Below are 12,098 nucleotides of genomic sequence, written 5' to 3'. Positions count from 1 at the left end.
CCAGAGGCTGAGGCAGGAGAATGGCATGAACCTAGGAGGCGGAGCATGCAGTGAGCTGAGATCGCCCCACTGCACTCCAGCCTGGGCTACACTGCGTGACTCTGTCTCAAAAACAAACAAACAAACAAACAAACAAAACTCTACAAATATACAAACTCTACAAGTATTCCTTTGAAAATTCTACAGATATATAACTCTAAATATACATGTACATGCTTGACAGTACTTTTAGGAGATACTGAAAAATTGTTCTATAAGATTTGCAAAGATGTTGAAAGTATTCACATTATAATAGCCCGTTTTTAAGGTTTTTTTTTTTTTTGAGTTTGATAATTTACCTTGATATACAACCTTCCCCCAACCAGCAATAGAACAATTTCTTCCTGCAGGAAAAACTTGATTTTCTTCTGGTAAACAAATAGGTTGTATGTAATCTGGAAAAACAAGCAAACAGCAAAACGAACAAAGAAAAAGAAAGAACAGATTTACAAGCATTTCTAACAAGTTTTAAAAATCAATAATTTTCAACATTTAATCTAAAAAACATGTACTTTTGTTTTATCCTACCTGTACAAATTTTAGACATTGGTCTTAGGGGAAATAGGCATTTCAGAGGAGCACTTACTTTGACAATAGATCAGCTACCACTGGTGGCCTTTTAGGGTCTTTTACAAGTCGCCTTATTACTCTTTTTTTTTTTTTTGAGATGGAGTCTCGCTGTGTTGCCCAGGCTGGAGTGCAGGGGCCCCATCTCCCCTCACTGCAAGCTCCGCCTCCCGGGTTCCCGCCATTCTTCTGCCTCAGCCTCCCGAGTAGCTGAGACCACAGGCTCCGCCACCATGCCCGGCTAGTTTTTTGTGTTTTTAGTAGAGACGGGATTTCACTGTGTTAGTCCGGATGGTCTTGATCTCCTGCCTCGTGATCCGCCTGTCTCGGCCTCCCAAGTGCTGGGATTACAGGCGCGAGCCACCACGCCTGGGCCCTCATTACTCTTTTATAGTGTAAAAAATGTCTTAGTTCTGGAGGTAATCATTTATATTTTATTTTTAAATAAAATTACGGTGCTCAATAGAGAGTGGTGCCAGTTCTCTGAAAATTATGGTAAGGATGATTTTCAGCATCAATTAATAGAAACTTGGGCAAATGTTCTGAGGCCTTTTATTTTTCCCAATTATCACCATGTTAAAAAAGCTTTTAGGAGATTGTTTTACAGGGCAATTATGGAAACATTGACATTGGTCACTGACTTTTAAAGCCCTTCTTGCATCAATTTACAAACCAACTGGCACTCTTAAGCACCCACTGCCTGTAAGACCTAGGGCAGACACAAAAATGAATAAGACACAGTGCTTATCCTTAAGGACAGGGATAGACAACTAACCGTAGCAATAGTCTGCTTTCGATAAGTGCTATAACGCATGTATAGATAACACCCCATGAAAACACCGAAATGGCAGCACTTTCTCCTAATCAGGCACTGAAAAAGACTTAGGAATAAAAGTCTGAATTGAGCAGAGCCCTTCATGATAAAGTTCACTTTATCAAGGGATTTCTTGCACATTTTCCAAGCATTTGGAGGAAGTCCTTCATTTGCCACTCAGATAATATTACCGAATTTCCATTAAAAACTTCATCCTGCCCATGCCTGTAATCTCAGCACTTTGGGAGGCCGAGGCGGCCGGATCACGAGGTCAGGAGATCGAGACCATCCTGGTTAACATGGTGAAACCCCGTCTCTACTAAAAATACAAAAAATTAGCCGGGTGTGGTAGCGGCACCTGTAGTCTCAGCTACTCGGGAGGCTGAGGCAGGAGAATGGCGGGAACCCGGGAGGCGGAGCTTGCAGTGAGCCAAGAACACGCCACTGCACTCCAGCCTGGGCCACAGCCTCCGCCTTAAAAAAAAAAAAAACACTTCATCCTATGAAGGCCAGGCGCGGTGGCTCACGCCTGTAATCCCAGGACTTTGGGAGGCCAAGGGGGGCGGATCACGAGGTCAAGAGATCGAGATCATCCTGGCCAACATGGTGAAACCCCGTCTCTACTAAAAATACAAGAAAAAAAATTAGCTGGGCATCATGGCATGCACCTGTAGTCCCATCTACTTGGGAGGCTGAGACAGGAGAATCTCTTGAACCGAGGAGTCAGAGGTTGCAGTGAGCCAAGATCATGCCACTGCACTCCAACCTGGGCAACAGAGCCAGACTCCGTCTTACAAAACAAAACAAAACAAAACAAAAAACCAAACTTCATCCTATGAATAACTTAATTCTTATTCGCTTTCCCCACAGAACATATGTTCCTCTCTCAGTTTATGTCTTACTCTGGCCTTTTTGGTGGGTGAAACTGCCTTTCTTTTACATGAAAAATAGAGAGGGCGTGCATAATAACAGCAACTATTTATCTGAGCTTCTCCTTTGAGTTTACTGTTATACAGGGCTCAGAGAGTTTTATTCTACTGCTTCTTTCCAGAAAGTTGGATTTAAACATCCTGATAAAAGAAATGTAATATATTTCTCTCTACTCCCTAATCCCATTTAAGTTCTAATGATTTATGTAACAAATTATCTAACTTTTATGAATTAATGCATTGACATTGATAATATTTCAAATCTAATTTTGAATTAATTTTGGCAGATAAGACGACTAAGAGTGATTTCTTTTTTTTACCTGTGTAATTCACTTTAAATTCCAGATGCATCATGGCAATGTCGTTGTCCTTTCTTCGCCTATTGTAATGAGGGTTTATGACAATTTGATCTATCAATCGAGACACTGTTTGAGGAGAGTTCAGATTTGATGTCATATGCAGGCCTAGGATTGCTGTCCACTTGGATGGCTCTAAATTTCTCCTGAAAATTATAATGAAGAAATATGAAACACTCTCCATTCAAAGCAGTTACTTTCTAGAAGATCTTCATCATAGACATTTCAGAATATTTTTATATCCTGAAATGTTCTTCAATTTCTTTGAAGAGTCATCCTTTAAAAATAATTCTTAAATCTTTATTTTTCTGATAACATAAAGAAAGTCCTAATTAGTGCTAATCTCTTTCTTTCACTTCTCTTAAGTCATATGCTGAGCTCTAGTTTTAGATTGTGGTTCTCAACTATGGTTGTACATTCCAATCTCCTGGGTGCTTTTAAATAATGCTGACACCTACCTCCCTTCCTCCCCCAATTCTAACGTAATGGGTCTGGAATAGACCACCAGACAATTTAAAAAATACTTTTCAAATTAAATCTCCAAATTCGTGCTAATATATGTAATATATAGGTTGGAGAAACTCTGCCTTAGGTCACATTTCACTGTGGCAATTATGTCCCTGTTCAGGGCTTTTTCAGACAACTGTAGCAACTGTAGTATAATGGAAGGAAGTTCAGATGTATTTTCCCATGTAGAGAGTCATTGAATTCACATATAGTTAAGGTAAACAGTATGCCTTATTATGATTTTTATAATCTAACATATAAACTTGAATAATCTCCATATACAATGCTGGCCATCTATAATAATTGGTAAAGGATAACATTTGTGTTGTAAAACAGATTAAGTTGGGTACTGTATTATAATTTGAAAATGTGCAAGGACTTTTAAATGTGCTATTGGCCTGCGATTTCTTCACACAAAGGAATTATCAGCTGGAATTAAGCCAGTTAAGCCATATTCACAATGAAGGTAAAATTCAATGATTGCAATCCTAGGCAGAGCTATTGATTCAATTCTTAACAGTCACAAATGCCTCATTTAATGTGGTATTTAAATATTAAAGTCCAAGTCACTTACAGATATATAAAGGGCATGAAGTTACTTACATCTATCTATCACTTTGTTTTATTTACCAAATTATTATGTTTGGTCAGGTAGCAGTCATCAGTAAAGTCAATGAGTGTCCGAGCATTCAGTAAGCGCCCACTGACAACTACATTGCATTAAAACTTGAAGAAATATACCTGAGTGCTCTGGAGCAACAAAATACTACTTGCTGCCAAGTGCAATACCAAGAACTTTTGTACCTCTTCATTGAATCCTTATCAGAATTTTACAATCAGAACAAACTAGGCGCTGATTATCTAAATGGTAGGAGGTGACTTTAATTGGAGCTGTCTGACTTTAGAGCCTGCACTTACACCAGAGACTGGGGTGCCTCATACAGCTCTGAGTGGGGTGCTGTGGGAGGGATTGAGCACTAGAAGGAAGGACTGGAGATGTGGTGGGCAAGAGGGAGAGAGAAGCTCTGCTGTTGGTTTCCCTGGGCCCAGGTAGGGGAAGTTGTCTCTGCTCCTCGTAGTTGGTGGCAGCTCCTTAAGTGGCTTAGAGACTGGGCCAGGAGGTCATTAGGGTGCTGTAGAGTCTTGACAAGAGGTCTTCTTGCTTTCTCTTCTCCAGGTCAGAGGAATCTGTACTTCAGCCACGCTTGGCATCTTGATAATTTCAGACATACTGACCGCACCCCACTTCCACTGTACCCTGGGATTCCCATGTCTACCCTAGCCTATGTAGGGAGAGTGAACAGAGCCAAATCTCTCCCCTGGTGTTCTATTTCTGAACTTCTTTCTCTATCACATGTTCAGTATATTTCCTAAGTCTCAACTGGTCAGTTTTCACTTGAGTAGCCTGCCTGTTAAGACTGACAGGTAACAAGTAGTTATTTTAAAAATTGTATGTTTTTTTTACTCAACATTTACTTCACACATTTACTCAATATTTACAAAAAATTAATCTTACAATTACTATACCATATGTTTCCTATTTGGCATTTTACTAAATTTATTTATACATCATATTTTCTGTTATATTCATATAACCAATGTATTAATATTTATAATTTATAGTGCATGTATATAAATTACCTATATAAATATTAGCTATATTAATGAAATAACTATTAATATTTTCTCACAGTGTATGAGATCATTATATATAATCGGAGTTAACAGAGTACACGTCGTTATTCAAAATTATAGGATTGTCTCCTCACATGTTTTCTATGTCTTTTATCTTCAGAATTTTTCATATAGAAGTTCAGAGAGGTATATGCAGTTTATTTGCTATCGATCTAAATAAATGTTAAATTAAGGTATTTCAGAGAGAGAGCATCTAAACTCCCAAATTCTTACCTTTGTAAATGCTGTACTCTGAGAACTAACCAACATAATTACTGATATGAGACAGCTTTTAGGTAACACAGTTTAGTAATCAACATTTCCTTTCATTATTTTGAGAACTTGAGTAGAAAACCAATATATGAACCAGGAACTGTGCAGATTAAACATACACGCTTCAAGCTACTCATCTAATTTAATACAATTTACAACAATAGTAATCTGACACATTCTTGATAATTTCCAAAATGTTTTATTGTGCCACATAGAAAATAGCCTCCCTTTCATGTTTTTGTTACTTCAGTATCTATGAGCAGCACCATGGATAGGAAAAATTCCGTTACCGTGTATCATTTACATCTTTCTCTCAAAGAGAAAGGTTGCTCCACGAACCTTTCTGTCATGCACTTAACTTCCCCACCACAAAACCAACACTAGCACAAGCACCACTAGCACTACTCCATCTGGCAGTAATTTTAGAGATTTTCCTCGGTGGAAAATGACAAGAGAATACCGAACTTACAGCCAATAGTTCTTAAGTTCTATGAGCCACTTGAGGAAGTTTCTAAAACTTTAGATTTCTAGTTTCCATTTCCAGAAACTCTAATTTGGAAAGTTGGGGTGGCACTCAACAATCTGTACTTTATAATCACTGGTGGGATATTGAGCAATGCAGAAAACTTCCTAGCTTTTTTATATACCCAAATCTGAGGGGTGGTGGAAGACAGCCTTCAGAAAAATCATTTTCTTTTTTATGTACTCAAATATGAGGGGTAGCAGAAGACAGCCTTCAGAAAAATCATTTAAGATGAAGAGATGGGACTTTCTATGTTTTTAAAATTTGGTCTCAAAGCACCTCCTTTCTAGTAAAGGAAGGAAGAGCTATAGGACAGAAGATAGATGGGCACAGGAGAAGGTGAGAACCACCTTGAACTGGAAATCCCCAATCCAGTAGAGGATAAAGACGGCAAAGATAGGGCATCTTTAGACAGAAGTTGGCTGAATTTACTTTGGGAGGCAGAGGCAAGTGGATCACCTGTGGTCGGGAGTTTGAGACTGGCCTGGCCAACATAGTGAAACCCCGTCTCTATTAAAAATACAAAAATTAGCCATGCGTGGTGGTGCATGCCTGAAATCCCACCTACTCAGGAGGCTGGGGCAGGAGAATCGCTTGAATTCTGCAGGCAGAGGTTCCAGGAAGCCGAGATTGTGTCATTGCACTCCAGCCTGGGTGACAAGAGCAAAACTCTGTCCAAAAAAAAAAAGAATTTGGCTGAACTTTTGCTACATTTCACCATCTGTCCTGCACAAGCAAGATATTTATCTCAGTAGCAAGAGAAAGAGAAGCACGGAAGGTTGGAGAGGGCAGAAAAACATACACACATACACTCATGGTCTCTGTAACCCCAAAGATGCTTCTTTGAAAAAAGATGCTTTTTTCCCATTTCCTGCGATGCAGAAGCAGCACCAGATAAGATAAACCAGTGGTGTCCCAGATGTATGTGGCCATGTGCTGATGTGAAAATAACTTCACCACTCTAGGCATCAGGATGTCCGTTTGTAAGTGGGAATTTCAATGCAGTAGAAAGCTAATATGGTAAGACAACTGTGATAGAGCATCACAATAGGCTGAAAGGAAAAGAAAATCAATGGGAATCCAAAACTGTAAATTAAAACCTTTTTCCTGTTTTACTATTACTAAAGGTGGCAAAACAGCAACCTCGACAAATTTGCACCATGCCAACACTGATGTTTACACCCAGCACAGCATTTTTGGTCTCTATTTTAATTCTCCTCTGAATATAACAAGGATTCCTAGATGGCTAGCCAATTCTAATATTTGAGGCAAGTGAACATTAGAATGCTTCTGATACATAGTGTTGTTGCCAGAGAGTAAGAAAGTTTTCAAGAATATCGGGCAATTCTGAAAGGACAAAGAAGCCAGATTAAATAAATAACACTGGCCAAGTTTTAGCAAGGTGACTCTCATGTAATGATCATTATAATTACCCTAGTTAAAAGAAATGAGTTGTTCATGAAGGGCCATGTGTCTGCAATGAAACTCAAAAGAGAAAAGTTAACAGGTGCGAAAGGTAGTTTTATTGTAAAAGGAGGGTAGACAACAAGGATATGTTTAATTTTTCTTCCTTTTCATGAGCAAGGAAAAGAGTTTTATATATGTGAATATTTTTATTTAATTTTAAGTAGAAATCTGTTTTTAAAATATGGGTATATGCTTATTTGTGTAAGTGCAAGAAACAGAAGTAAGTACAGGAAACAAGAAATAGGCCAAACATTCCTGAGCATAATTTTACTTCCTGAAACATAAGGAATCATCTTTGAACTCTTTTCTTCACTTGACTTCCAGGATTCACCATGCACTTGTGATTTTCCTTTCATTTCACTCTCTCTGTTCTTCCGCAGTCTTTTCTTTTCTTTTTTTCCTCCCAGGTCTTTTTTCTTCATCTTAAATTCTAAATTTTAGAATATCCCAGGGGTCTGCCTTTGGCCTTCTCTTTTATATCTACAGTGGCCTCATATAATCTCATTCAAGTCATTATATTAAATACCGACAATATGCTGACAACTTCTAAATTTGTATTTTAATTCTTGACTTCCTCCATACAATCTAGATTTGCATGTCCATAGGCTGACATCATTGACTGATACCAACTTGGATGTCTAACAGGCAGCCCCAAGCTTGCTATATAAAACTCGGAACTCTTACTCTCTTTCCCATCTGGTTTCTTTCTGTTTTCCTCATCTCAGTAAACGATATCAACACTCCATTCTCTTTTCCTCACTTCCTTACTCCATATATGTGATCATTAATAAATGCAGATGACCCTAACCATCAGAACTTACTAATGAGATCCAGCCACTTCCTCAGCTTCGTCAGCTATGGTCCTGACTGGTCTCCCTGATTTCACCTTTGCTCCTCCCAGCAGTCCCATCTTTATGCATTAGCCTGATTAGATAATGTCACTCTTCAGTCCTCCAAATGGTCCCTCGTCCTATTTACCATAGCCTCCTGAGACCTCTCCAGGGCTCGATCCATAGTTTCAGCCTCATCACTGCCACTCTGCCAATCCCTTTCTGGGCAACAGCAACAGGGTTTCTTGAGGTGTCTGGAATAAGTCTACCTCATGTCTACCCCAGAGCATCACAGTTTGCTGTTACCTTCCAAGAAATTTGTGTAACATTCTCCTTCATTTCTTTAGATTTTCCTTCCATTTTCAATTGGTTTGCGAAGCTTTCTCCAACCACTGTATCGAAAACCACCTTCTTGCTCTTATCATACTTTCTGTTCATACTACTTTTCTTTACTGCATGTATCATGGCTAAAGTATTTATTTAAATGTTTTCAGCCTTAACCTGTCATATAAAGCTTATCAGAGCAAAGATTTTGTTGGTCTGTATAACACTATCATTCCCAAACTTAGAAAAATACTTAACACAGGATAAGTGCTCAGCACATGTCATCTGATCAAATGGATATAAAAAAAAACAGTAAGCAATGCAAGAGCAGGAAGGAGTGAATATTACCAGTGGTTCCTCATAACCACCAGGTAAAGAGGCAGAGCTGCGTATCAATCCACATCATTTCACTCTCTGTTCTTCCTCAGTCTTTCCCTGCCCCACCCAGCTCTTTATCCTTTTTTAATATTTAGAATCTCAAACTATATATATTAAAATATTCCTTATTTGTGTAACAAGCTATGCAAAATAACTAAGAAAAAGGGGGCTCAGCAATGTGATCCAAGATGATGAATTAATTATCAAAGTAGAGGTAACTTCAGAGATACGATAGAAACTTTTAGGAAATAAAATTTCTGAGTGCACCAATAATTATGAGATACCTGATGAATAGACATATGTTATTGAAATAGTGCTAATAGAATGGTGCCAAGAAAATGGATTGCATGATATGGGACAAGAGAGATCTACAGGAAACATAATTTTACAGGGAAACGCAAGATTGGAAGTTGATAAAACTTTTAATAAAGACCTAAATCTAATAAGTCTTAGTGGTCCAGTAAGATAATATTAACTTTTAGGAAGATGACTAGCACCCAAACTGGAAATATTTTGGAAAAGGATCCAAGACCTAAGCTCTAATCAAAAGTCAATATTACTAACCTACCCCTGAAATCTCTACTGTCTGTGACGATTTCTCAAAGAACTAACAATAGAACTTCCATTCGATCTAGTAATCCCACTGCTAGGACTCTACCCAAAGGAAATCGGTATATCAAAAAGATACCTGCATTTGTGTGTTTATGACAGCACTATTTGCAATAGAAAAGACACCGAATGAACATAGGTATTCATCAACAGATGACTGGATAAAGAAATGTAGTATACATACACAATGAAATACTATTCAGCCAACAGAAAGAATAAAATCATGTCTTTTGCAGCAACATAGATGGAACTGGAGGCCATTATCTTAAGTGAAACAACTTTCAAATATTCCCACTTATGGTGGGAGCCAAATAATGTATAGTGGACATAAAGTGTGGAATGATAGATCAGAGAGTTAGAAGGATGGTGCTGTGGGAAGGCGGTGAATATTAAGAAATTAATGGGTAGAGTGTATGTTATTCAGGTGATGGATACCCTAAAAGCCCTGACTTCATCATGATGCAGTCCACCCATGTAACTAAATTACACTTGTACCCCATACATTTACACAAATAACATCTAAAAGAGAAGTCTCTATTGTTCTGAGAAAATGCTCTTCCTGTTGGGTTTTTTTTTTTTTTTTTTTTTTTTTTGGTAGAGACGGAGTGTTGTGTTGTTCTGTTGCTCAGGCTGGAGGGCAGTGGTGCGATCTCGGCTCACCACAACCTCCACCTCCCGGGTTCAAGCAATTCTCCTGCCTCAGCCTCCCGAGTAGCTGGGACGACAGGCGCCCGCTGCCACACCTGGCTAATTTCTTTTGTATTTTAGTATAGATGGAGTTTCATGGTGGTTGCCCAGGCTGGTCTCAAACTCCTGAGCTCAGGCCCGCCTCGGCCTCCCAAAGTACTAGGATTACAGGCGTAAGCCACTGCCTCCGGCCACTCTTCCTCTTTCTTATCTGCAAATATTACCATAATCTTAAAATGATATTATAGTATTTCTGCAATCTGAAGAACATTATATATTACAAGCCTAACTCCCTAGAGCGATAAGACTAGGTAGATAAACAGAAAAATAAAATTAAACTAATAATATGTATATTTAGGATAGGTTTAGTAGAAATTAAGTATTTAAACATTATTGAATCGATATATGTTCTGTGTTCTGCTTAGAGCATGAGGCATTCAAAAAAATCCAAATTTTAATTGCAATTACAGTAACAAGTAATATTATTTTACTATAAATGCTTAACTGTTTAAAAAGTTGATTTTCAAAGTTTTATTAGTTATATCTGTTTAATAAATGGAGTACTAAATAAATTATAAATAGGCCGGGCATGTTGACTCACACCTGTAATCCCAGCACTTCGGGAGGCTGAGGTGGGCAGATCACCTGAGGCTGCACTTTCAAGACCAGCCTGACCAACATGGAGAAATCCCATCTCCACGAAAAATGCAAAATTAGCTGGGTGTGGTGGTACACGCCTGAAATCCCAGCTACTCGGGAGGCTGAGGCAGGAGAATCGCTTGAACCCGGGAGGTGGAGGTTGCAGTGAGCTGAGATGGTGCCATTGCACTCCAGCCTGGGCAACAAGAGTGAAACTCTGTCTCAATAAATAAATAAATAAATAAATAAATAAATAAATAAATAAATAAATAAATAAAGAATAAATAGTAGTCTGTATTTCTCACCATGCCCCAAATACCTCATATATGAAATTATTTATTTCAGGAATGTTAACACATATTTTAAGGAATTGTTTCAATAAGAAATCAGGCAATCCCTGTGATGTCTCTGGTCTGCTCTGAAAACCTAAATTAAAGAGTGAGATATTGGCAAGAGGCTCCCTATCACTAATTTCATCTTTAACAGATGTCTATTCAATGACTGTGACCCAGACTGTAAATCTATATATGATTGCCCATCCAAATGACTCCATATTTGTTTCTGGAAGCTGGGATGTGAGCGACTAGAAAGAGGTAATGAAGCAACTCTTTGGGTGACTGGAATGTTTTATATCTTCAGAGGAATGTCAATTTAACAGGTGCATGCATCTACAAAATGCATCAAATTGTACACTTAAGTTTATGCTTTTTGCTGTATGTCAGCAGGAAAAAAGAGTGGAAAACAAATATGAGACCCTGGTTAATGATTCTGCTTCATGCAGTAGTGTGAGTTAGCAATTCTCAAACTCCTTTTTGTGTTCCAGGCTTTCCAGACACCAGCAAATACATCAATAGCTTGTGGATAACAGGAACAATGTTTTTTACTATTGGAATCAAGATGTAAAACTTGTGGATAATAGGAACAATGTTTTTTATTATTGGAATCAAGATGTAAAAATACAGAAGACAAGATTAGAATTTGCCCTGTAGTATTCTATTTGAGTTGGAGTCATTGTTTTGAGTTTATATTTATAGGTACATAAGAGAGCTTTGTTCATTGTATAGTTTTAGGAACAGGACACAAAAACGGTAGCCATAAGCACACAAGATCATGTTTACCAAAATACAGAAATAACTGAAATTAGTTAAATAGAAATAAGGTTTCTTATGGAAAAGTTGACTTCAGGGCTAGGACAGAAAACATATAAGATTAACCTGGAGCATCATATTTTGAGAGAAAATAAAAGAAGTTCTCAAAGAGTGGGACTATATTTTGGCTGATAAAGGAGCAAGCTTGAGTTTTTTTTTTTTTTTTTTTCTTTTTCAAATAAAAGAATCTTTCTACCTAATACCTGGCCTCAGTGCAAAAACATTAAAACCAAGAAAGCCAGAAAGGGGTTTCTCTGCACTAAAGGAGATGAAAAAAGTGTAGCATTCAAGTGCAATACACTATCCTGAATCAGTTCTAACATGGCAAACATAC

General features: G+C 38.0%; 1 protein-coding gene across 1 annotated transcript in view; it reads right to left on the bottom strand.

Moving 5' to 3' along the window:
• The window catches only part of TMPRSS15 (transmembrane protease, serine 15), a 135,809-nt gene that overhangs the window by 9,791 nt on the left and 113,920 nt on the right, over positions 1–12,098 (bottom strand). The window contains exons 22-23 of the mRNA XM_011926526.1: positions 2,670–2,851; positions 339–434 (exon numbers count right to left, since the gene is read on the bottom strand). Of these exons, the coding sequence (XP_011781916.1) occupies positions 339–434; positions 2,670–2,851 (278 nt within the window). The remainder of the gene's footprint in view (positions 1–338; positions 435–2,669; positions 2,852–12,098) is intronic.

Source organism: Colobus angolensis, unplaced genomic scaffold (genome assembly GCF_000951035.1).
Source record: "Colobus angolensis palliatus isolate OR3802 unplaced genomic scaffold, Cang.pa_1.0 Scaffold69, whole genome shotgun sequence".
NCBI classification, from domain to species: Eukaryota; Metazoa; Chordata; class Mammalia; order Primates; family Cercopithecidae; genus Colobus; species Colobus angolensis.
The sequence above is the reverse complement of the archived record's forward strand: the minus strand, read 5'-3'. Positions and strand labels throughout refer to the sequence as shown.